The sequence below is a fragment of the Callithrix jacchus genome, chromosome 1 (genome assembly GCF_049354715.1).
Source record: "Callithrix jacchus isolate 240 chromosome 1, calJac240_pri, whole genome shotgun sequence".
Taxonomy (NCBI): Eukaryota; Metazoa; Chordata; class Mammalia; order Primates; family Cebidae; genus Callithrix; species Callithrix jacchus.
Genome location: NC_133502.1, coordinates 12,938,663 through 12,966,019, shown reverse-complemented (window position 1 = coordinate 12,966,019; position 27,357 = coordinate 12,938,663). Strand labels below are relative to the sequence as shown.

At 40.7% G+C, this 27,357-nt stretch overlaps 1 protein-coding gene across 8 annotated transcripts in view; it reads right to left on the bottom strand.

Moving 5' to 3' along the window:
* Positions 1-27,357, bottom strand: part of MBNL2 (muscleblind like splicing regulator 2) — a 175,316-nt gene that overhangs the window by 120,047 nt on the left and 27,912 nt on the right. For all 8 annotated transcript variants that reach the window (XM_008992244.5, XM_017970047.4, XM_017970052.4 and 5 more), the window contains exon 2: positions 715-1,490. In XM_008992244.5, coding sequence (XP_008990492.1) covers positions 715-888 — 174 coding nt within the window. In that variant the 5' untranslated portion in view covers positions 889-1,490. The remainder of the gene's footprint in view (positions 1-714; positions 1,491-27,357) is intronic.

Genomic DNA, 27,357 nt, shown 5'->3' with positions numbered 1-27,357 from the left:
CTTGAAACAGTCTGTTGGAAACCAGCTCTCTCATATGGAATCCATAGAAATGTTTTCGCATCTATTCCTCCCACAGGCATGTGTCCCTTTATTGTTGCACTGTAGATCTTGCTGAGATGCTGTATTTTCCCTGACAGACAGTGAGCTTGTCAAGGGTGCCATTGAATCACTTTAGTTTCTTTTGTCATATAACTCACATGAAGTTGAGTCTCAAGTATTGAGTACTGAATGCGTACTTAATAATTTCTGTTAGCAATGACACATTTTTAAAGAAGTGTTTTAGGAAGTGCTCGGTCAAGAAAAAAAAAGCCATAAGAATAAAAAACTCTTCAAGAGCTAAGTCAGAATAACTGGCACTTAAAAGTGACACATTCAATTTCTTCACCTTTATATAACCTCCAGAAGATCAAATGTTGATAAAATATTTATCTTCAGTTGTCACAAGCCAGACTTTGATTTAAAACTCTTGGGTACATGAATGTCATGCCAGACCAGAAATACATCATCATGTATTTTTAATTTAAACACGGGTATGTAAAAAATTTATATATGCCTGATATGAAAAAATCTGAGTGAAAATCTCCCAACAGCCACCACAAACAAGAACACAGAATCTGAAAGCAATTTTTAAACTTCTGTAAAAGTGCAATGAAAAGCCTTCTGTTTGCAAGTCCAATGTGGTATTGAAATGACACATAAAACACATTCTCTTACCTTTAGGGAATCAAAGCAGGCAATTACTCTTCCATTTTCAACCTGACAACTTTTGGGGGGATGAGCAAATTTGCATTCTTCATCGGAGCGTGAGCATGTTCCTCTTTGAAACTGTCTGCAGACTTCTAATGTCAGCCATTTTGTATCTCTGACTGGGGCAACGTTCAAAGCCATGATGAGAAAGTAATTTGGACTGTTTGTTTCTGTTAAATGATGAAATCAATCCAAGTTCTAATGATTCCAAAACTACTGTTGTGAAAACTCCCACATGTAAGTCTGAAGGTGAGTGATAAATTGCTTAGTGAAGTCCAATCCAGGGAACAGGATGATGAGAGAATTTATGGACAGGCAATCACTCATCAATCAATATGTCCCACTTGAAGATGGCGGGCCGCAATAGAACCATGCTCAGTGTCATCTCTGGCTTTCAACGTCCAAGTCTCTTGACTGTTTTGCAGATACACCTGTTTTTAATAAAGTGACATCAATATCATGGCACTCCTTGGGAGAATATTTATGCTGACACTCACAGCTATTGATGATGTTGGAAAATAAGACACTCAGATGTTCATATTTTAGCAGGATGCTTTTCTTCCCCCTTTTTAAATTCTGAAATTAAGCAATTGGCAAAGTCAGACAACTGAGGTATCTTCATCCACTCATAAGGTCAGGGTAAAGTATACTTGATAGAATAGTGAGATGTGAATACAAAGAAAGCTCCCAGGCTGCAGTTTCCGGCGAAAGTGACTTCACACAGGCACTTTTTAATCATGAACCTGCAAAACAGAAATGAAATATCAACTTTTACACAAACTCAATGGAATCAACGCTTCAACGAACTATGGAATTCTTATCTAGAATTTGCAAAAGCACAGTTTAAAGCTTTGAGCTTTGAGTATAGTGAGAAAAGTTATGCATTAAAGAAAAAAAAAGAATACGCAATGGAAACCGTATTGCAGAATGGTCTAGGCAGCAATCCAGAAGTTAGCAATGACTCAGATGAGTGCGGCAGACACAATAATTAGGCCTTCTGAAACAATCCCATCTAATGTGCTTAATCGCCAAAACAGTGTATTAGGACTGTGACTTCCAATTAATTTCACATTTAGGCCATTGATTTTATTGTTGGGAATGCAATAAACAATTATTTGAGATGCGTCCCTCCTATGTAATAAAGATAGTGTCATTTTGGATGAAGTGTGGGCTCTTTCTTCTTTAAGTTCTTCCTAGTTTCCAGAGATGTAGACTCGGAGATGAGTAGGTAGGATATTATTTCTCAGGTATCTTAATACTTCTTCTCCACCATGACTTACCTAATGTTTACCTTCCTATTTCCACTGCAAGCACTCACAGGGCAAAGACAATTCTTTGTAGTTTTCATTTCTATATTCCCAATGCCTTCATCTATGACATATATTATTAGACCCTCAAGAAATTTTTTATTGACCAATTTAACTGATGGCGAAATGCATGACTATAAGTTAGTTTTAGTTGAGTTCAGTTTAGTTTTTAACTGAGTCATAATCTAAAAATGCTCTGTAGTATGAAACTCTGGAGTTAAAACACGTGGCTACAACAAAAATGTAGTCAGTAAGTTCAGATGTCTAAAATAAGCACCTTCAGTTTCTTTTAACTTTTCAAGGGTTATGAAATCGTTAAACATTAAAAATTTACAGTTACTGGGACAAGGATGAATAAAGGGTTGAAGTCCAGAAGTTGATTGTTTTCATAAATTGGATATGCCACAAATGGCCTTACATACTTGCTGAGCCTTGATGTCTTTCTAAAAATTTTATACCTAAGAAGAACTTAAGACTGGAAGTAAATTATTTGAAATTGGCAGGTACCAAATAAGTTCAGAGAGAGCAATAATTTTTTTTTTTATTTTTGAGATGGAGTCTTTCTCTCTCACCCAGGCTGGAGTACAGTAGCACCAAATCAGCTCACTGCAACCTCTGCCTCCCGGGTTCAAGCGATTCTTGTGCCTCTACCTCCCAAGTAGCTGAGATTACAGGTGCCCGCCACCGTGCCCGACTAATTTTTGTGTTTTTAGTAGAGACAGAGTTTCAGGGTTTCACCATGTTGACCAGGCTGGTTTTGAACTCCTGATCTTAGGTGATCTGCCCGCCTTGGCCTCTCAAAGCGCTGGAATGACAGGCTTGAGCTACCCTGCCTGGCCCAGAGAGCAATAGTTTTTAAGTGGTTCACAAGTGTTCCCTGAAAACGTATGTCCCCAAGTCAGCTGAGTTTATCTAACTCTGGGGAAACCAAACCGGATGAACTTCCTTGCATTAGGGCTTTTTTTCTTTTTTGGGGGACAGAGTTTCACTTTTGTCACCCAGGCTGGAGTACAGTGGTGCAATCTCAGGTTACTGCAACCTCTGCTTCCTAAATTCAAGTGATTCTCCTGCCTCAGCCTCCCGAGTAGCTGGGATTACTGATGCCCACCACCAGGCCTGGATAATTTTTATATTTTTCGTAGAGACAGGGTTTCATCTTCTTGGCCAGGCTGTCCTAAAACTCCTTACCTCAGGTGAACCGCCCACCTTGGCCTCACAAAGTGCTGCGATTGCAGGCATGGGCCACTGCACCTGGCCTGCAACAGAGCTATTCTTGGCCGCTGTGTCTGATGGGTTCCTCATAAGGGAGGAGCCACAATGGAGTCTCAAGTTTATCTGACGATGGAACATTTATTTAAGCAGGACATCCCTTGGGACTGGTGGGAAATGCTACTTCATCCCAATAATTCTTTTAATTCTTAATAAAAGTGTTTGCATGAGTTATAATTGCATGTGCATTTAAGGAAGTTGGTAATCTTGAAAGCTATGACACATAGCAAACTTCAATTATAAAATATTTGAAGGATCCAGGCAGGCTCCTGCATGTCTGTTTGGCAATGTTGTATTCACAGAAGCTAATATCAACTAGCTTAAGTTAGGGAGCTCAAGAAGATGAGTTTAACAACCAAATTTACCATGGGTTGGGTTTCATAGACCAGCCTGGACTTGTATCTTCATTACCTCAACCCACACTGCTGGCTCCCATGGAGAACAAAGGATGAGGAAAGCAAGGAATGAGGACACATTTCTGTCTTCATCAAGGGAGATGAGGCACCAATGACCAGGAGATTTCAAATGATGGACTGAACACACTTAGTGCTGAAAAATATTACATGGAGTCCCCAGGTCCTCAGTACCAAGCCCCAAGGTAGATGCTCAACCTCAAAGGCAGCAGAGTCTCTCCCAAGGGCTCCCATGAAGGAAAGAAAGAGGTAAACATAGCTACTGTTGCATAGATGGCATGAATAATTACTCAGCTATTCCCAAAATTTCCCCAGCAGCTATGCTTCCAATGCAGTTCAGTGAATGCTGTACATTTTTTATTCATACTTATAGGTAAGTATGACTTTTTTATCCCCCCTGGGAGAAACATTTTTTTTTCCTCCTGGGAGAATTCCCATTCCAAGTTACCATGAAAATCCCACCAGAATGATCAGACTGTACCAAGATAAACTTGCTTAAAATTATGTATTTACTTGAATTGATAAAAATTTTGTAGGTTTATTATAAACAAATGATATTTTGAAATATGTATGCATTGTGGTATAGCTAAATTGAGCTAATTAACACATGCATATTTAGCATCTTTTAGTTGTGAGAACACTTAAAACCTTTAAGTCAGATCATGCCCTATTTGTCTTCAAGATAAACTTGATTTTAAAAGCAGGAATGGCTTTCCTTACACCTTTTACAAAAATTAACTCAAGATGGATTAAAGGCTTAAATTCAAAACCCAAAACCATAAAAACCCTAGAAGAAAACCTAGACAATACCATTCAGGACATAGGCATGGGCAAAGACTTTATGACACAAACACTGAAAGCAAGTGCAACAAAAGCCAAAATTGACGAATGGGATAATTAAACTAAAACTTTTGCTCAGCAAAAGAAACTATCATCAGAGTGAACAAGCAACCTACAGAATGGGAGAAAATTGTTGCAATCTACCCATCTGACAAAGGTCTAACATCCAGAATTTATGAGGAACTTAAACAAATTTACAAGAAAAAAACAAACGCTCCCATCAAAAAGTGGGTAAAGGATATGAACAGACACTTCTCAAAAGAAGACATTTATGCAGCCAACAAACATATGAAAAAAAGCTCAACATCACTGATCATCAAAGAAATTCAAATCAAAACCGCAATGAGATACCATCCCTTGCCAGTCAGAATTGTGATTATTAAAAAGTCAGGAAACAATAGATGCTAGCAAGGTTGTGGAGAAATAGGAATGCTTTTACACTGTTGGTGGGAGTGTAAATTAGTTCAACCATTGTGGAAGACAGCGTGGTATTCTTCTAGGATCTAGAACCAGAAATACCATTTGACCCAGCAATCTCATTACTGGGTATATACCCAAAGGAATATAAATCATTCTACTATAAAGACACATGCACATGTATGTTTATTGTAGCACTATTCACAATAGCAAAAACATGAAACCAACTCAAATGCCCATCAATAAGAGACTGGATAAAGAAAATGTGATACATATACAACATGGAATACTATGCAGCTATAAAAAGGGATGAGATCATGTCCTTTGCAGGGACATGGATAAAACTGGAAGCCATCATCCTCAGCAAACTAACACAGAAACAGAAAACCAAATGCTGCATGTTCTTGCTCATAAGTGGGAGCTGAACATTTGAGAACACATGGACACAGAGAGGGGAAAAACACATACTAGGATCTATTGGGGGGTAGAGGTGAGGGGAGAGAACTTAGAGGTTGGGTCAATAGGTATAGCAAGCCACCAGGGCATATGTATACCTACGAAGCAAACCTGCACATTCTGCACATGTATCCTGTTTTGTTTTGTTTTTTAAGAAATTAAAAAAAAATTAAAAAAAAAAAAAACAAAAAGCACGGTAGGTTAGGATGGGCAGATCACTTGAGGCCGGGAATTTGAAACCAGCCTGGCCAATATGGCAAAACCCTGTCTCCACTAAAAATAGAAAAATTAGCCTGGCACATACTTGTAATCCTAGCTACTTGGGAGGCTAAGGCATGAGATTTGCTTGAATGAGGGAGGCAGAGGTTGCAGTGAGCTGAGATAGCGCCACTACACTCCAGCCTGGGCAACACAGAGAGCTTCTATCTCAAAAAAAAAAAAAAAAAGAAAGAAAGAAAAGAAAAGAAAAGGAAAAAAGGAGAAGGGGTAGCTAAGTTTTCTGATGGCCAGAGTCACTTATACAGTAAAGATGCTTCAGAAGGAAAGAGGTATTCATCATATCACAGGCACAACATACTGCTATCACAGCCTCTCATGAATCCACTCCCAACTTGTTCTCTGTTCCTTTCCAAAAAGCTACAGTGCTACTGTTAGCATAGGCACCTGTACCAGGGAGTGGGTACAGGCAGGTAGATATGGGGAGGAGGGAGCGAGCCACTTGAGCTAAGTTAGATAGGTCCACTGAAAAGAAGAGCAATGGAGGGTGAGGATGAGCTAGACCATGTTTCAGCATGGCCATCAAGAGACAGGACTGAGAGATAAGCCAACGTATGGACATAATGGAATATTGGACTGATTAGCCTGCCAGGTGATGGGGCATGCATTAGACTGTGCTGTTCAAGACAGAAACCACCAGCAACTTATCAATCAACCACCTGAAATGTAGCTAGTGCAACTGAGAAATTAAATTTTACACCTTTATTTATTCGTAAAGAATTTAAATTTTAAGAACTCACCCTTGATTCAGTCACTGGAAAACTTTTTAGTGTGATCAAAGTTGAATATATAAATTTACTCTTTTTAATTTTAAATTTTATGAAACCTACATACAGATGGAGACCTTCCAATGAAAATTTAACATCCAAATTCGGATGAGCTCTAAGTAGAAAATACACACTGAATTCAAAAATACACCTTGTAAGAAAAAAAGAATGTGAAAATATCTTATCAATATTGTTTCACAGTTATTACATAGTAAATTAATATTTTTAATATATTGGATTAAATATTGTTAAAATGGAGCTCACCTGATTTTTTTTTTTTACCATTGAAAATTTCAGAATTATCTAAGTAGCTCACATTCTATTTCTACTGATTGTGCTGTCCTAAATGCTTCCTTTTGCATTTCTTCTTCTTCTTTTTTTTTTTTTCTTGAGATGAACTCTTGCTCTGTCACCCAGTCTGGAGTGCAGTGGCATGATCTCGGCTCACTGTAACCTTCTCCTCCCAGGTTCCAGTGATTCTTCTGCCTTGGTATCCCAAGTACCTGAGACTACAGGCATGTGCCACCAGGCCTGGCTAATTTTTTGTAGTTTTAGTAGAGACAGAGTTTCACCATATTACCCTGGATGCTCCTGATCTCATGATCTCATGATCCCCTGCCTTGGCCTCCCAAATGCTGAAATTATAGGTGTGACCCATTGAGGCCAGCTGCATTTCTTCTATTAGTCAACAGAAGTTCCCGGAGTGGTAGAAAGCACCCTGCCCTAAGAACCAGCCTCCAGCTTTCATTTTGCCAAGGTATCTCACCACATAACCTTGGGCAAGTCAGTTTCTCTGAGACCCACCTTCTTCATCTAAACATCGATAATGGTTCCTGCCTATATGTACATGGTTTCTTCCATGAAAGACAGATAATAGTGAAAATATAAAAGAACTTTGTAAGTTTCAAATGTTGCTATACAAATGTGTATTTACAAAATCTACTTTCAGCCTTCCTCTCTCTCTACGATACTTCGTATTGACGGCCAGGATTAGATCTAGGGTAGATCTTGTCCAGCCACAAAGAGCAGGGTGGTGCCTAGAGATCAATGATCTCACTACATAGGGTACCTGGACCTCTGATCTGGAGAAGGCTTCACTTTTCACACCGCCTTTATTTTGCAGCCCAAGGGACCCTCAGAGAGGTTTTTCTAAGTGTCACTACAAAAACCTTAAGCTTGCTTTCTTCCTCCAGCTGCTGTTCACCCAAAAGTGAAGGGAACACCTCTGGAGCCAAGCCGTCACCTGGGTGGGAAGCAGAGCTCAAATCCTCTGGCATGCTGATGGGAGCTGGCTTCCCTGTGGGCATGGTGGAAATGGAGCTGCTGTTTCCCTTCACAGTGCCCTGGAGGAGCAGGGAGGAAGGGGTGGCATTTTAAATTCATCTCCCCAGAGGGGCCCCCTGTTAATAACGTCTGGAGAGGGCACCTCCAGACATGTCATAATTTTGGAAATTAGGAAAATTTCTATCAAGATTCCATGTATAACGGCATTGGCCCTTCCTGTGCAAGGCACTCTTAGCCTTTCCCAGAAGTTTCTGGGCTGCACTGGGGACAGGATCTCTGGCCACATTATTTTCCAGTTTTTTCTGAGTCTCTCTCACTGGTGTGCTTTGGCTTCCATTTCTTTCACTTCTTTTGACTTTTTTGGTATTATTTCCAACGTCCCAAACAATCCCACCCTAATCAGCTCCTTCCAGGGCAGAACAGAGGCAACACTTGGGAGTAGGTGCTCCCGATGATTTCTCTGGCAGGCCCTCTCCTCTTCCTCCTGAGGCAGTTAGAAACTTCCTGCCTTTCTAAGCCCCTTCCTGGAAGAGGATATGAGCTTGCCCGAAAGGTTCAGCTGAACCACCCTCTTTGCAGGCCCTCCTCACCCGCCTGCATCTGGAACAGTGCACCCTCCTCTGTCCTTTCCCTTTTGACACCCTCTCTTACAGCCCATCTTTAATACTGCCTGGTCATTATTTTTATATAGGTATCATTATTCCTTAATTCACAAGAACTGTAAATATTGACTTCTCCATCTGCCTCCCTGCAGCATAACTCCTATAGGGTTTGCCTCAGGTGTCTGATAGACTTTGCCTATTATTTTTGAATTCCCAGAGTTCAGTTCAGTGCCTGCTATGCAGACTATACTGGACAAAGGTTTCTTGAATGATGTCCTGATCCTTCTCCAAGGAATACTTGCATTTTAATACAGACCAAAGTCGAAGCTAAAGAAATAATGTTCTGAATGGGGAATTTCAGTATTATCCATAGGAAAATTCCAGCAGATGCCACTGGTTTACCCTGCTGCTGCCAAGTAGGTTGAGGTTGGGAGCTTCCCCAGGGATGCATGCTGTGAGCCTCAGTGCCCAGGTATTCAGTCCAGTGGGTTTTAAAGTGTTGTGCCTCGGCCACAAGCGGCAGCATCCCCTGGGAGCTTGTTAGAAATGCAGATTCTTGGCCTGGCATGGTGACTCACACCTGTAATCCCAGCACTTTGGGAGGATGAGGCGGATGGATCATTTGAGGTCAGGAGTTCCAGACCAGCCTGGACAGCATGGTGAAACCCCATCTTTACAAAAAATACAAAAAAAATTAGCCAGGCCGGGAGCGGTGGCTCACGCCTGTAATCCAAGCACTTTGAGAAGCCAAGGCAGGCGGATCACAAGGTCAGGAGTTTGAGACCAGCCTAGCCAATATGGTGAAATCCCATCTCTACTAAAAATACAAAAAAAAAAAAAAAAAAAAGAATTAGCTGGACACGGTGGTGCATGCCTGTAATCGCAGCTACTTGGGAGGCTGAGTCAGGAGAATTGCTTAAAACCTGGGCAGCAGAGGTTGCAGTGAGCCAAGACACTCCAGTCCCACCTGGGTGATGGAGCGAGACTCTGTCTCGAAAAAAAAAAAAAAAAAAAAATTAGCTGGGCATGGTGGTGCATGCCTGTAATCCCAGCTATTCAGGAGGCTGAGACATGAGAACCACTTAAACCTGGGAGGCAAAGGTTGCAGTGAGCCAGGACTGTGCCACTGCACTCCAGCTTGGATGACAAGAGCGACACTCAAAACAAAACAAAACAAAACAAAACAAAAAACAAAAAAGAAGAAAGAAAAGAAAAAAACGAGAAAAGAAATGCATACTCGTAGGCCCCACCGCCAAGGTCCTGGATCAGATGCCCGGACAGTGAGGCCCAGCAATCTGTTTTAAGAAGCTGTCCAGGGGTGGCTGATGCAGGCTCAAGCTTCAAACCCCCTGTCGGAAGCATTCCTTGCCTTCTTTGTGCCAGGCATCCTGCTGCTTGCTGAAATAACAAAGATGTCCACCCAGAGTTACCTGCAGGGTCTTGAGTTCACTGATGGCCCCAGAAACAATTGTCAGAGTGCTGGCCGGAGCTGCCCCCAGCGGCTGTTTCTGATCAATAAAAAAGAAAAAAGAAAAAAAAAACAAAAAAAAAAACAGGACTAGACTCACAGAAAACACCTGAGAGATTTGTTTCTGCTAAGGCTTCCTTCTGTGAGAATTAGGAGACACTGACCCACAGCCCTCTGGCAGGCTGGAGGCGGGGGTAGTGGGGGGCCTTGTTTTATGGACGCTTGTCTGAGAGAGGACCACTTTAAAGGGACTAATAGCCTGATGACCAGCAGCTCAGTCATCAAAAGGAGCTGCTTTGTAGCGCCCCATCCTCTCCAGACAGACAGCATGTGATTTAAGGAGTATCCAGGTTCACTGCTTGGCTCATCTTTAAAGGAAGGGCAAGACTGAAGCTCAAGAATAAAGAAACAAGGTCCTGTAGTATTTCCTGAAATGCCAGAGGAGGTGCCACTCAACTCTACAAAACAATCCCAAGCTATTTTTAGGGTCTTTACTTACATGACACTCCATTTTTCAAAATGCACTTAAAAACTCTTCTAAGTGTTAGATTTTCAGAAAGCAGTCACTTTTGACTGTAAAAAAGAATTTGCCACTCACGTTCTTTTGCAGGTGCTAACTTATGCAGGGTGGGTTTGGAAAGCCTGGCCTTTCAGTGTGCAAGGAGGCAACCTCCCTCCATTCCACGCCTCTCAGACAAGCCAGGGCTGTGGACCCCAGGTTTCTCCTCCGTGCCATTGCTTTGTGGATTGTTTGTACATTTTTTTGAAGGGAAACACATCAATCATGTCCAATCTTGAGACTGAGATGGATCAAAATTTCAGACCACCTTAAGGGAAATAATTCTGCAGCACACAGCTCCTCCAGTTTACTTCCAGGTCATCTATGATATTTTAACTGCCTGCCAGACATCGGCCTCCTAGGGAGCTGATTAAAGGATCTTTGCAAAACAAGCCTATTTCTGAGTCAGACAGTCAAGAACTCATTATCCATTAAGTAATTTATAGGATGCCTTTAATTTTTTTGTATAAATCTAATTACAAGAGAGAAACTTTGTCTCTTTGACTCTCCTATTTCTAATTTTCAGAATCTCTGAGTTTCCTATTTTTAATTTTTAAATTCTTAAAATATATTTTTAAAAAAATAATGTTTCCTTCCTGTGAGTGGCTCGATGCTGGAGCGTCCCCACCTCTATTTCTGGAGCCTAATTTAAAATAGCTCTCAATGTGCTCTCACTGTTGATCAATGACTTGGCCGCATCCTGAGCCTATCAGATGCAGACGACTGGGTGGGAGAGGGCCCTGGAGGAGCCGCCAGCTGAAGGACTGGGGCCGAGAGCCACTTGACCTCCAGGAGGAGGGTGTAAGACTGCCCTGTAATCACAGCCTTGGAGAAGAGGCTCCTGACTGGGGCCTGCCCAGAGGAAGCTCGGTGAACCAAGGGAAACACAGATGTGAATGAGGTGCAAACGCAAATGAATAGAGAACTAGATTGACTTCTCAAGGGAAAACATTGAGGCAGGTAGCAAAAGAGATTTTTTTAAGTGTTTTCTTCCTAGATACCTTCAAATTGGTTGGTTTCATTTTAATTAATTAATTTATTATTATTATTTTAGATGAAGTCTCCCTCTGTCACCTAGGCTGGAGTGCGGTGGTGCAATCTCAGCTCACTGCAACCTCCGCCTCCTTGGTTCAAGTGATTCTCCTGGCTCTGCCCCGCTGAGTAGCTGGGATTACAGGCACCTGCCACCAAGCCTGGCTAATTTTCATATTTTTAGTAGAGATGGGCTCTACTAAAAATGTTGGCCAGGCTGGCCTCAAACTTCTGACCTCAAGTCCTCCACCCACCTCAGCCTCCCAAAGTGCTGAAATTACAGGGGTGAGCCACAACACCTAGCCTAATTGATTGAAAATATAAGTAAAATGGTGTCTTGAATGTTCTGCTTGGTTAAAGGACAAGACCGACTTTTCTAACCTGGACCCTGGTCGCTCTGCCTCTGAATAGCTGCGTGATGTCATCTGATCTATCTGAGCTTCAGTTTCCTTGTTTGTCATCAAAAGGATAGTAATACCTGAACTATAAATACATGCACTGTGATCAAAATATATTTAGTAGCAAACCATCAATACTCTCTATGTGGTACCTAATCTGTATCAACATTAGTTCTTGAGACAGCTACATGCATGTACACACACACACACACACACACACACACACACAAATGACAGGTGAAAATAACTTTTTCTACTAAAGGTTATCATTTTCTCAAAAGTCAATGAAGTATAAGGAAACAAAAGTAGAAAGGCTCTTTCTCTGAAGGTAGATACAACCTATGAAGTCCTGTCTAGCATGTGAGTTGGACACGCCCTTGATAGACTGTCTTCTAAAACCAATTCCAAACACTCATTCCTTCTAACTAGGGAAAGAGCCATTGCTGACAATGATATCTTCATTTTAAATGGTAGTTTATCCTCTGGAACATACTTACGGGGTAAGAAAATGTAAGGTTACTCAAGGCCTTTCAATGAGTCAGATAAGCCAAACTTTGTTTCATGATAAAAATAACAAAAGGAGAAATTTCCAACTGATTTTTTTTTCATGTATGTCTTAAAGTACAAGTGAAAAATTCATAAATCTGGGGCTCATTTTAGCATGTGAAAATTTCCAGTCGATTTTCATTGCCATTTCCAGGAATGGGCAGAGAAAGAAATCACATCTTCAATTCAAAGGGGGAAAATTTCTAAATATACTCCTGAAACTACAGCCAGATGCAATCTATTCAACACATATTTGTATTCAAATTATGTTTTTCACTGCATCTGTGTTTTCTATCCAAATATTTATAATTCAGTTAGGAGATGCTCTTATTAGAAATAAAAGCAATTGTATTAGAGACCATTGAAAACTGCACTGCACTTACCGGTTTCCTGGATGTCCAGAAACCAATGGCTGCAGGCAGACAGAGCAATCATCGATCTGTCAACTGAAATCTAGCCCTGAATTCCCAGAGAAGTCTTTGTGAGAACTTCCATTTCCTTCCCCGGCCACGGCCTCGGGTGGACAGAACCACTTTCAGCTGACCTTTGTCTTTTTCTCTCTCTCCAGTGACCAGCCTAATGGCCATTTCATCGGCCTGCACACCTACCTATAAATACTAGTAACCCCCCTTTTTGACAAAATGTTTGTAACACAACTTTTATTATCACCGAATGAAAATCATAGTGTAACCAATAGGCGCACTTTTTAAAAACAAAAATCAATATATTGCCATAACTATAAATACAGTAATTTACATAACAGAAAGCTATTTTATACAATAAATCATATCTATATTTTAGAATTTTGTTGCTAAGGCACAAACATATTAGAAGACAGAATGAAGTGTCAGAAGCTGACACCTATACGTTTGCAGCACTGTAATGAACGGTGCGGGTACAAATGTAGACTGACACAGGTTTGAGAAGAGACGTGGCTTATCAAATTGCCAAATAATTTCTGATGAAGTTCTAACAAGAACAGTCTTACCTCACTTTACACAGTTGTTGCATTCTTGAAAAATTCAACTATACTGAGATTGTCCAATAATTTAAAAAAATAAACATAAGGCCTGGCACAATGGCTCACACCTGTAATCTCAGCACTTTGGGAGGCTGAGGCGAGCAGATCACCTGAGGTCAGGAGTTCAAGATCAGCCGGCCAAACCCTGTCTCTACTAAAAATACAAAAATTAGCCAGGTGTAGTGGCAGGCACCTGTAATCCCAGCTACTCGGGGGCTGGGGCAGGAGAATCACTTGAACCTGAGAAGCAGAGGTTGCAGTGAGCCGAGATCACACCACTGCACTCCAGCCTGGTGACACAGCAAAAATCCATCTCAAATAATAATAATAGAGATACGGGCTGGTTTCTTGCTCCGACGGAGTCATGTTCATTGCAAGATGTCAAAATTCTTTACTCCTGTCCATTAAATTCCAGAGATGCTCCTGAGACATTGGACAATTTTTAAAAAAATGCTCCTGTAAGTTTCCACTGTGTCCCTCTGGGTAGAATGGTCCCCATTATGAATAGCAATATGAGGGCTTCATCTGCCTAAATGTCACCAAGTAGGCCTGGGTGTAACACTTCAGCATAGTTAGAATAGTAAACAGTGGGAAGCGTTGGCGGGATCTAGACAAGACCCCCAGCTGCAGGAAGCTCTTTCTGGAAGCATTACCTAGGATCCATTAGAATTGGAAGAGTTGGCCGGGGAGGGAAAATTGGTTAAATGTTACAGCAATGGTGGTGCAGAAGGCCAAAAGTTACACTGCAGTGCTGAGAAGAAAAAGAAGTCACTGCTGAGGTCAATTTCATTAGAGGCAAAGGCATCTTTGGGGATTGGGAATGAGGTGTGACATGAGTCAAAATGGACTGAAAGGTTGAGTATGGTGGCTCAAGCCTGTAATCCCAGGACTTTGGGAGGCTAAGGCGGGTGGATTGCCCGAGGTCATGAGTTCAAGACCAGCTTGGGAAATATGGTGAAACCTTGTCTTTATCAAAAAAAAAAAAAGATACAAATATTAGCCTGCCATGGTGAGGTGCACCTGTAATCCCAGCTACTTGGGAGGCTGAGGTGGGAGAATTGCTTGACTGCAGGAGGCAGAGGTTGCAGTGAGCCAAGATCATGCCACTGCACTCCAGCCTGGGTGACAGAGCAAAACCCTATCTCAAAAAAGGAAAAAAGAAGCAGGTAAGGACTTCAAAATGCCAGTCCTATGTGTGCAGAAGGACATCAAATCTCTGCCCAGAGAAGGCAGAAGACAGCTAGAAATAGGGGTCTAGAAGTCTTGGTCATGACTCCAGAGTTGGAGTTTACGGCCACGGAAATGGCTGCTCAAACCACGGAATGTCCAAAATAAGAAAGGGGGAAGGGATTTGTTTGTATACAACCCGGACAGAAAACAGAAAGGCTTGGACCAGATCCAGGACAGTTTATTTAGTTATTTGGAGGTGGATAAAGGAAGATGAGTAAGGCAAACCACAGAAAAAGAAAGTGACAGAAGATCCTTTCAATAATGCAACAGTGAGGGAGAAGGATTCAGAGTTTTAAAAGGAGGGAGTAGCCAAAAAAGTCCAAGGCATGTGGACAATTTATGGTGGCTAGGTGTCACGAGGAGGAAGTCCCTGCTGGCTTTCAAGAAGGTGATTTCTGTGGCATGATGCTGACAGAGCTGGTGAATGAGGCACTCGGTGCCTGGAGAACTTGGAGCACTTGGTGTTGCAAGAACACTGTGTGGCGGCAAGGCAGGGATTTCACTCTCTGAAGTCAGAGAGGCTTTGATGTTTGTGGGATCCTCAGCAGTTACCCTTTCAGAACCTCAGGTTTGTAGAGGGAATTTTAAGGATGCACTCTCTGAAGCCCCTGGGAGTGTAAGAGAGCACCTGCTTCTCCCAAAACCCTTCCCATGTTTCTTTTTCATTTTAATGGAAGGAGAGAAACAGGACAAGAGCTTGGGGAGATAGCAGGGTGGATGTGTGGGCCAGAGAGTGGCCACTGGCCTCGAGAAAAGGGAAGGACAAGGCAGCCGGCTCCCATGAAGGCCCGGCCTCTGCGAAGAAATGAGACACTCACTTCTCACTCACAGGACCCACAGAAGGTGGGAAGTGAAGGCTGCAGTATGGCTGAAAGCTAGACAGCAGGGCAGCTTCAGTCCTGCGGACTTTACCATCTCAGTCAAATCAGAGCTGTTCTACCCACTGAGACATGCAGAGGTGGGGTGGGGGCCTTCCAGCCAGTGCCTGAAGTGTGGGATGTCCTCAGTGGGCAGTTACAGAAAGGCAGGGAATCTCAAGTGGCCCGGGAGGCACAACGTCAGTGAAAGAACATGAATGTATTCTGAGATGAATGGTTCTGCTTTCTCCATCTCCCCTTGGCCAGTCCAAAGCAGAGGCAGAAAAAGGGTGCTGCCAATTTCAAAGGTCAAGGTCTTGGAGATGGGACAATTGAAAAGAACAAAAAGGCCTGAGGTACGAGGCTAGTACACATGGAGGCAACGGCAGTTGAGGAGGTGGATAAAAGGGCTGTTCTCTCCTGGGTGGAAATTTTATCTGTAATTGTGCAATTTGTTTCTGAGTGTATTGTGAATTTCCTGCTGTGTGTGGATGTGTGTGAGTGTGCACGTCAAGTGAAGCAGCGAATGATGTCGGAAGTGGGCCTGGCTGATAATCCCGACCGAGACGGTCTGTATCCATTACGGGCTCAGCATATTATAATCACGTGTGCTGTGCAAAGAAGTGAAGAGTTCCTTTCTAAAGGAATGAATAACTGCAGAGAAGGTGCAATAAGAATGTGCACATGTGTCAAGGAGAAGAAAAAGGCAGGTGCTGGACACTGTCAGAGGAAGCAGCATGCAGAGCCAACTGATAGATTACTGGGATGGGGTTCGCATCTTCAATGGCAAGATGAGACCCCGGGAGAGCTCAGAACAAACATTTACTGAGAAGCATTTGAGATAACGTTTTCAAAGTGAAGGGTAATAAAGATGAGAGTGATCCAAGGGTTTATGCCTGGTGGCCTGTGCTAATTTAAAAGAAGGAGGTTAGTGTATCTGTGGATGGGGAAGGTGGAGAGAAGGAAAGGCTGGAACATGGCAGCTTGGCTGCAAAATCCACCAAGCCTCTGTTTAACCACCGTCTTGTCCAGTTTTATGGTTTCAAATGCACTCTTTTGTACAGTTTTCTGGTGTTAAAACCCACTAGACGGTGACATTTGTGTTCTCTCTTTCTCCTATTTCTTCCTCCCCTCCTCCCTCTCTGATACCTTGCATTCAATCCACTGGCAGATGCCCCGGCTCCACGTTCCTAATGGCGCCAGGGTCCGGCCACTTCTCCCTAGCCACACTGGCCCCTGCCTTGGAGCCACTATTCTCTCTCACCACTTTAGTACAAAGCCTCCTCACAGTCTACTGATGCTTCTACCCTTGCCCCACAGCAGTCACATCTTAACAAATCATCCTGAGGGACTCCTCGAAATGTAATCAGATCATATCACTTCTTTGCCCAGGAACCTCCAATAGTTCTCCGCCTCACAGAGCATGAACGTCCAGAGCCTTACGACGGCCTACACTGACCTAGTGACTGCCCTGTACTTTCTGACTCCCCGCAATCATCCTGGCCTTTGACTGTTCCTTGAGTAGCCAGGCACGTCCTGCTCGGAGTTTTGACCTCACTGTTCTCTCTGCTGGGAATACTTCTGTCCCAGATAGTAACATCGCTTGGATGGCAGCCTATGGAGCAGTCTTTCCTGATGTAATACTGCATCAGCCTTACCTCCTCGCTCTGGCTCACCCTGCTTTATTTCCCTCCAAAGTCCTTATCATTATTTGACACTCACACATTTACTTGTTTATCTGTGCATTTTCTCCCTCACCCAGAACATAATGTCTAGGAGGGGATGATCTGTCTGTATCCTTAACATCTAGGGCAACACTTAACTTAAGAACACAGTGAGCATGGAATAAATATTTGCTGAGTGAACAAGTGAATGAATGAGCAAATAAATGAATGAATATGCTGTGGGGCTCACAGTCTGTGCCCGCCTTCATGGTTTGCTCTGCTCCATCTTCTCGATGGGATTTGAAATCTTTCTCAACTGCTGTTGCTGCTATTATTTCAGCACGCTGGGTCTCCGGTTTCTTAGCTTTAAAACAGAGAGGCCGCAACAATTTCTAGAGCCACTTCTGTCCTTGAAGTTCTGTGATTGTACAGTGATTGGCAAGGCTGCTTTAAGGAGAAGTATTTTTAGGAACTCTTCTGGAAATCTTACCAGCTCGGCTGGGTTTGGCCTACATTTGTCAGCAGGCCTTTTGAGCCGTGGGATCTAAAAGGAGGATCTGGATTGGAGGAAGGGGGACATGCGTGGAGCCCATTTTCTTCCTGCTCCTGAGTCCAGACCCCCCAAGGAGGCAGCACGAAAGGGGATTCAGGGAGGGTGAAGAGGTGGCAGGGTCTGCCTGTGGCACTCAGCACCTTGAGGGGCCGCTGTGGGGGTGAAGAGGACTGGGGAGATAGGTTTGGAATGCTTACGCTCCAGACTGTGAAAAGGACAAAGGTCAGGGGACTTGGTGCCGCAGAGGTTTCATTCTTCTTTACGTGTCCTCTTCTAGCACAGAATATATAGAGAATGCCACTGTGCACCAATACCTCACCAGTGCACCCAAGCCCAGTTTTCATGGTGTGGTGGTGGGAGCTTCTGTGGTTCTGGACCCAGCGGAGGGTCTCAGACTTGAATGCGGGCAGTGCTGGTCCTGAAGGCCATTATCAGAAAAGGTTGCTCAGAGTCTGAGAAGATGTGAACATGATTCTCATGGAGGCTAAGCTCCAAGAGGCCCCATTCATTGGCTCTGGTGTTCTCTCACAAGTGAAGACTCGATTTTAGAGCCACATGAACCCTCAGCATTGTATACACTGGGGGTTAGCATAGCTGGAAGTCAGGTCAGACAGAGCAGGCCTTCCCCAGACCTGGGGTGTTAACGTATATCCAAGGTCAGGTCTCAGCGAGCAGACCTACCTCTGGCCTGGGGAGGTTAACATATCTCCAAAGTCAGGTCTCAGCGAGCAGGCCTTCCTCTGGCCTGGGCCCTTGAGGCAGAGGCCACAAGTCTATCTTCCTGATTTCTGTGATCTGGCTATTAAGTCTCTGTCAGAGATAATCCGCCAGAAAGAGCCATCCAGTTGTCCAACCTCTTTCCACATCCAGCCCCATCCCACTATCTTTGGAGAATCCAATTATTCTGGCACAGAACCTGACATGGGATATGTGGCTTGGAGGAGCCAAGGGTTCAGAAGACCTCAGAAGGACACAGAATGCTACTCGCTTATTTGAACACTGTGGGAAAGACAGCAGCAGGGTCAGACACACAGGTGATGGGATTTTATTAATATTTAACAAAATATAATTTCCACCGTTTGACTTCAGCAGCAAAGCAGAACCCAGTAATCCAGGAAAAGGAAGAGAGCAATTTATTAAAACAAGACTTTGTTTTGTTATTTTATTCACCCTAGAAGTAAATAAAAAAAAAAAAAGAATTTACTGCTATAATTTTAAAAATCCCATCGTCAAGCAGTGACTCAAGCCACAAGTATGAAGTAGCCTACAGAAATGAATGAGTCAACAATTCCTCTTATCTTTTAGGAAATTAAGCTAACTGCTAGGTATTTAAATCAAAAACAAATATTTATTGTGTTTAAATAATATGCTGTGTTTAAAGCCTCCAGTTCAGAGGAATTGAAAAAAAAACCAAAACCCTGGGAACAAAGCATATCCCCAATAAAAATGTGACATCAGGCGTTATTAGATAACATTATTGCTAAATGCATCAGGCAGGACTCGTGAAATCCTGCATCCTGTCACCCCTTCCTTTACTTAGGAACAGATCCTTTGGTTGCCTCTCAGTCCAGACGGGGTGCTCCTCAGAGGCTCCTTACCACTGGCTCTGCTTCCCTGCTACCACCAGTTGTCATTATTTCTAAGCAAGGTCACCTGTGCTGTATCTCCATGGTAACAATGGGCCACTACTTTGAGGAGTGCAACAGAGAAATGGAGAGAAAGGCAAAATCACAGTCTCTGATCTGCCCTTGGGCGCGAGCAACTTCTGAGATGCACATGTGGTTCTTCTCATTTTATGGAAAGGGAATTTGAGGAATTGGCCAGTGCGCCCCTAAATCCTGTGAATGGAGGAGCAAAATATAAAACCTGAGGAGCACACTCTGCACAGGCACCTGTGCTCATGGTTTACACGGAGGTCCCTGGGCCACTCCAAGAACCCAGGGTGACTGAAACAAATGCAGGAGAGGGTGGGTGCTTTGGCATCATATAGATGAACGAAGAAATCTTCAGACATCTACGTCGGTGTCCTAAACGCTGTTCTGTTAGCTATATCTTTTGTGTATCTTCTCAGTACACAATTCTCATGTACGTGGAAGTAGTTTTGCTCTCCCAGGTCCACTGGCCTATGGACTCCATACAGTTCTGTCATTTCCTTCTGCCAATTGCCATTTCTTTTGAAAACATATCCATTTCCCTGTAAGTGTTTTTTAAGAGGCATACTGCTGAGTTGGAAAATTAATAACCTGGCCTAACCTGTGATACCACCCTCAAGACAAGCTCTCAAGTTACTTGTCCATTATTTTCCAAAACGATTTTATCATCTGAGTTCCTACGTGCAGGCTTCAATTGCTCTTCTAATGGTCCTTGTTCCTCAAACTGGTCTGACCTCCTTCTCTAAGAGAACCAGTGACTTTGAATCAAACCCAACCTGACAAGATAAAATGAGAAAGAAAAAAGCTAGGGTCTGAATACCTGAATACCTTTTTCTGGTATGCAGATTATCACAGGGCTACCTATTCATGCCCTCAGCATAGTCCAATAACCAAAAGGTATGCATGAAAAAGCAACTTGACCATGCAGTAATACTTTCTGATTTAAAGTATTATTTTGCCAATACAGTATCTTTTTAACTTTAATTTATTTCATAAGGATGAAATAAATGCAAAATAATTTCTGTGATTACAATGAAACCCTCTGTATGTGCAAATGTGAATGATGTTCCGCTTACCGAAATGTGTCTTGTTGGTGGTAATCAAAATGACTTACTTAGCATTTAACACAAGTGTGCTTCTAAATGAGAAATGATTGCTTACTTGAATCCACACTGCTGAGAGTCAAGAGAAACAGCTTATAAAACCCTACATCCTTGGGCAAGCCAATGAACTCAAAACTTCAGCTTCCACCTCTCTACCAGGTTATCCTGAGATTCTCTCTATATACTGTCTGTGGAAGATTTTGAAGACTTCAAACAGAACACTCACATAGGCATTATCATTCCTGGAGGTCTTACCAAGCCGTGGTAGGAAGATTGCAACATCACTCATGGAAATTTTGGTTAAGGCCACTCTGATAACCTGAAGCGTTTGGCGGGGATGTTCCTGTCTGCTTCACTTTTTCCAGTACGAATGACTCAGCAGCAGCAAATATTTATTACGTCTGACTATGAGTTCTTCACTATGCTGGTTGCTAAAAACAATTTCCCAGCAAGCCTGCTAACAGGCATTCCGGGGTTCCATCTAGCTTCACAAATAGTAATTCCATTATTTTCAGAGAAAACTGATTTAAAATAAAAAAAATCCATGTCCCAAAGCTGGCAGTTTTTTTTTTTTATTTAAAGTCAATAAATTTTTATTCAAGGAGTTTCATGTGTCATGATTCCACTGTCCATCAAGGTCACCTTAGTTTCTCTAAAGAACAGGAGTCAAAATTTATCTTCAAAAGATTTATCTTTGTTAGCTCTTTTAAATTGAATTGATGCTTAATCCAATTGTTCTGTCAGCCTTGCAACAGTCTTTTAAAATTTTGCCTTCTTTTATCTCCTTTTAAATATGGATATAATGATAAAATTTCAAAATTCTCCACCAAGAACCTTAGAGATCTAATTTCTTCAGCTGATTTGTTTCGGGGTCATTTTTAGAGTAGGTAGGACTGCCTAGTTCTTAATTTGACTCTCTCTAAACATGAATGAGTTCAAATGACATTCATTCCTAAACTGTCATGCTCACTGTTATCTGTCTTAGTTGGCGCTTCTGGCTTCCCTAATGGTTTTCTATAGAAAGAGAAGCACTTTGGTTACCAAGAGTGAGTGAATGTGCAAGTAGATTATAGACACTTCACAGATAATTGGCTCAGCTCTCCCCATCCCCGACCAAAAACACAGCACATGAGGTCCTAAACAGTTTCGAGAATAAAAGGGCAACCAGCATTCCTATTTGCAAAGTGGGAAAATGTAAAAGGTGAAGACTCTCTGAAATACATTTGGCTGCCATCTGGGGGTAGCCTCATTGCCTAATTGTTTATCTGAACATGGGTAAGTCTGGGAGTCAGAAGAACTGAGTGTTAGTTCCTGCACAGTCACATCCTAGCTGAGAGATTTAGCGTAAGTCATAATTCCTGTCCAGTCCTCAGTCTACAGAATCATAAAAGAAGACTCTGGACCAAGCCGTGGTCTTCTAACTCAGACGTGAGTGGTTTCGTGGCCCAAGGAAAAACAGTGCAGCCTATAAAAGCATTCAGTTTACTTAAAGTTTTGATGAGGATTAAAGAGGAAAGTCAAATAATTGAAGTGGTATGTGACTTAAAATGTGTTTTTTTATATTAGAGCAAAGATATATAATGGAGAAGAAGGAGAGATTTAGAAGACTTTTGTAGATAATTAAGCAGATTTTTTTTAGTCAATTCTTCTAACCCTGCTCTGCTTTAAGGGTGCTTCAGTGGAAAAACTTGAGATACTAAACGGCAGGGTCTCCAAGGTGCTTTCTACCTGGGACATGCCAAGAATCATGTTTCTTGCCTCTCGGTGGGAGGGATCTTTAGGGAGTTGTTTGTGACTCACTGGGGTTTGGTTTGTTAACCCTGCAGCAGAAGCACAAGTTCATTAAGGTTGATGACTTCCTCTGAATCACTCACCCTTTCTGGAGAAGAAAATAATACTTCACCACATCTAAATGCCAGAAGTGGTCATGATATATGCTCTGGCTTTAGCGTCACCTTTGCACCTGGAAATATTCATGTATTTACTTGAAATCAGGGCCACACAGCAGTACCTGGACTGTTCCTGCTGCTGAAAGGCAGCATCTATTGGGTTTCAGTCGTATTTGCTCATATTTGAGAAGACTCAAGTCTTGCTTTGAGAAATCCATTACATTGACTGTCTTTCTTAAAAATTTATGATACTACTGAAGGTACTACAGTAATTAAAAAGCAAATTGGAAAGTTTAGAGGATCTTACATCCCTATAACCATGTAATCCAATATAAAAGTGGAGGAACAGTGGAGGGGTGGGTGGACTCACAGTCAAAAGAAGTCAATGCACAAGTTCAAATCAGATGTTTAGATTTTAAAAATTTTCTGAATGGAGGCAAATAACTTTCAGTGGACATTTTAGAGACAGAGCAAGTTAATAACACTGGATTTTGTTTCAATTGAAACTTTTACAGTCAAAATTTTCACGAGCTATTAAATATTGATAAATACCTTTCAATTATAATGCATCAAAATCCTTTATCATGCTTTGAAAATTGAGAATAATTACATTTTAGATTTTTATGTGTGAGTTAATTTTTCAAAGAGAAAGAGATAGTAACACATTTGAAAACTATTACATGTTATAACATTTTGATCTAAGTATCTAAATGCTTCTTAGCAGCATTTAATAGCTAAAATTTTACACGTTTAAAAAAATTGTATTGGGCTTGGTGCAGTGGCTCATGCCTGTAATCCCAGCACTTTGGGAGGGCGAGGCAGGTGGATCACCTGAGGTCAAGGGTTTGAGACCAGCCTGGCCAATATGGCAAAACCCTGACTCTTCTAAAAATACAAAAATTAGCTGGAAATGGTGGTGCGTGCCTGTCCAGCTAATTTTTCAGAAGGCTGAGGCAGCTATTGGGAAGGTTGAGGCAGGAGAATTGCTTAAATCCAGCAGGTTGAGGTGAGTGAAGATCGCACCACTGCACTCCAGCCTGGGCAACACTGTCTCAAAAAAAAAAAAAATTGTGTTGAAAATTTCTAAAAAAATAAAAATCAGCACATTTTCTGGAATGTAAATATCCAAAGAACATTACACAATACAATACAACATTGTATTGTAATATGTATTAATAAGAACTTATTAATACATATTACATAATACATAAACTTTATACATATTAATAAATACAACATTGTATTGTAACAAGTAATAACTTATTAATACATATTACTTAATACAAAACTCGCAATAAATACATTAATAAATGTATTGTAATAAGTATTGATTACTTATGTATTAATAACAATACATATTAATAAATACAATGTTACTGTCTCAAATGAGAAGTTTGGTGTGTTGCTATTTTACAAAGAGAGAATTAACGAAAGGATTTTTTTTACATGGGTGGTAAAACTAGTCCACCTGAAGTATGTTTAATTTTCCTGCACTCTTCCCAGCTTTCCTTATCTGAGAAACCTTGATGACAGTACAAGCAACTGGAGAGGTCTTTGGTAATGAATGAACAGGATCCACAGGTGATATTTGTCTTTTACTCACCTGTCGCCAGTGTCTCTATCTCAAAGGATCAAATTTTAACTCAGGAGTGTATAATTAGAATATAATAAGAACTTAATATGTATATAAATTTTCATTTGATATCATCTATTCAAGCCATGAACCTTTGGGACACACTTACATGAGCAGAACTATTCATCCCTACTAAGGCTAGGCTAAGATTCTGTAGGGTTGGGACTATACTTTTTCATTTCTTTGCTTCAAGCACAGAGTTTAATAAATATTTGTTGAGTACATAAATGGATATGTGGATGGATAGATGAAACAAAGCAAAAAAAAAGTTGATTATCTTTAGTTTAAAGATACATATCCATATGTATTTTCTATGGAAGCAGGTAACTGATGTGCAATTAGTCTGAAATGTACTATCCTGAACTTTGTTTTTAATATCATAAAACTGATATTTATGAGATGCTGAAGTGTCTCCAATTTCAGTTAGCAAGGTGAAAAATCTGCTGCTGGTTGCTATAATTAGTTTAAAATTCCCAGGGGGATCTCACATTCAGAACAAGATGTAAAATAGAGAGAGCCCTCTGTCACTAACCATTTATTTTTTAGACTTTTCAGAAGATAAGCTGTTCAAAATTTTCAAAAAGTCAAGAAATGGTGCAGCCAATGCATTAATATGTAACAGTAATATACGGCATAGCTACTGGAAAAGAGGAGAAAATGTTATCATTATCTTTAGATGATGTGATTACATAGCCAGAAAATTCAAGAGAATTAAATTTAGTTCTCACAAGGAAAAAGTGAGTTCAGTTAAGTTGCCAGAAATGAGATAACTAAATAAAATTAAATGGAACCAATAGTTTTATTGTTTTTTTAGCAATAATCAAGTAGATATATGCTAGTAAAATATTTCATTTATAACAGCTTTATAAAAATAAGACAGCTTGAAATAATGCTAACTGAAAATGTATTGGACAAGTAAAAAATTAAAATTTATTTAGAGATATAAAATAATATTTGAATAAAATTGAAATATAGTTGCAGACTCTTGACATCTAAAAATGTTAGTTCTTATTAAATTAATTTGTAGATTTAATCCAACTTTAATAAAACCTTAAAGGGATTTTTTCACTGTTAGGGGAGGTTGTTTTGGGTATGGGGAAGAACTTGAAAAATGATTTTGGCATTTCTTTGGAAGCAACAGCAAATGAGGACAGAACATAAATTCCTGATAAAGAATCAAAATGTATATATAGAATTGACCTTGATATATCTGAATACATGTAATATTAATATAAAACAATTAAAACAAATTTGTTATTAATGAAGGAATAGGCAGATCAATCAATAAAATTGACTAATAATTTCTTGAAAGAGATCTCAGTATATATAAGAATTGAAGATATGAAATAATAAATATCACACATGGAGAAAGGATGCCTTAGTCGGTATTTTTTGAAAAATTAAGGAAAATAGAGAATAAATTTATAAATTCATCTTGCCCTATTCACCAATTGATTTAATTAAAAATGCAATCCACAAAGGGCAAAAGAAAATATAGGTGAATCTTTCATTAATAATAGACATACAAGTCCTTCTAACAAGACAAAACAATGCAACAAAAATCAATCTTTAAACACTTCAGTGTTTACTAATAGCTTCTGACTTTGGTGCAACATCAATTTGAGCACAAGTAGCTATCTGACTTTCCCTATTAATCGCCAGCAAAATAAAAACTTAAAGCAGTGTTAAGAAAGTATATCAGCTATGTCTTTTTTTGTTTTTAGTTTTTAATTTTAATAGTAGGTGTATATATTTATGGGGTACATGAGAGTCTTTGATACAGGCTGCAATGTGTAATAATCACATCAGGATAAATTGGGTAGCCATTACCTCAAGCATTTATCTTTCCTCCATGCTACAAACATTCCAATTATTTTAAAAACATATAATAAATTGTTGACTGTAGTCACTCTGCTGTGCTATCACATACTAGATCTCACTCTTTCTACATTACCCTATTTTTGTACCTATTAACCATCCCTTCAGCCACATGTCTTAAAGTCTCCATGCTCCTAGCAGTTACGTAGAAAATTCCTAAATACTGCCCAGTAGCTGGACCAAATCTAAAACTGACAGTACAAGAGTTCTTCCTGTGCAGTGGAAACAGCAATGGTAAGGAGGCTTGGCTGAGTTGTATATTGGCATCCAGAGTAAGAAAAGAAAAAGTTGGCTGGAGAGAAGTAACCCCTTACAAGAAGAAACTCAGCAAAGATGACATACCTGTGCTGTATATACTGTGGCTAAAACTCTCTCCAAACTATCTTGAAGCTGCTATACCATCAAACTAAATCAAATTTCTGTCAAGGATACTTCTACTTACAAAACATTGGCAGAGAGGATTATATTGATATCAGGCAGCAGGTGAGTGTCTCTGAAATGACTTCTCAGCCCTGTCTTGAATAAAAACAAGCCATGCCTGGACAGACTTCTTTTCTTTCAAGATCACTGAATGAGTAAAAAGTAAACAAACAAATAGCTCTACATGCAACAAAAATCTAAAATGACTGATGGAAAGATTCTGCAAACTGAGAGGAGGGTCAAAAGGGAACTCAAGGTTTATCATTAAAAAAAAAATCGAAGAAAGCATCGTGCTTTGTGTTTTCAATGAAGTTCAAGATAGCTCACTTTTCTTAAAGAACTTATAATACAGGACAGTAAAGATGGGAAAAAGGTGGACTGAGCTGAAAAGGGACCAAAAGCTAGCCAGAAATGAAAGTGACGGTTGACGTAAGAAAGGAAAGAGAGGAAACCAACGTTTCAACAGCAGAATAAAAATCTGAGTTTGATGCGGTAAAGTGTACTATCAGCAAAGAAAGCAGAATCAGTGGGTTGGAGAATGTACTTGAGACCCCCCCCTTTTTTTTTTTAACACAACATAGAGGAAAATGGAAAAGAGATTAAACTGCTCAGAGAACTACCGGCAGACATGGAAGTCAGAAAACAAAGATCCAACCTAAGAATTATTGGTGTTTCCAGAGAGAGAGAAAAAAATCAAAGAACAAATGAAATAGAAGCAATAATTAAAAGCTATAGCTTAGAGAATCTTGGAAAGTTCCAAAAAAAGCTGAGAAAGAAGAACCAACCAGACTTCGTGTCCTGGGCTAAGCCAGCTAAAAGCTTTGCCAAGCTGGAACCTCGTAGCAATCACGAAGACAAAGGAAGATTTCTAAAATTATTTAGCCTTCTGCCCAGAAAAGAGTTAACTACAAATGAATCATTTGGCTTCCAACTTCTCTTTTGCAGCATAAATCAGCAAAACCATAGAAATATGTCTATAGAAGTTTGGCAGATGGGAGGGAGGGGAACCTAATACTCTAAACAATATACCTAATCACATTTTATTTCCAACATGAAAATGAAAAACTTTCTCAGAT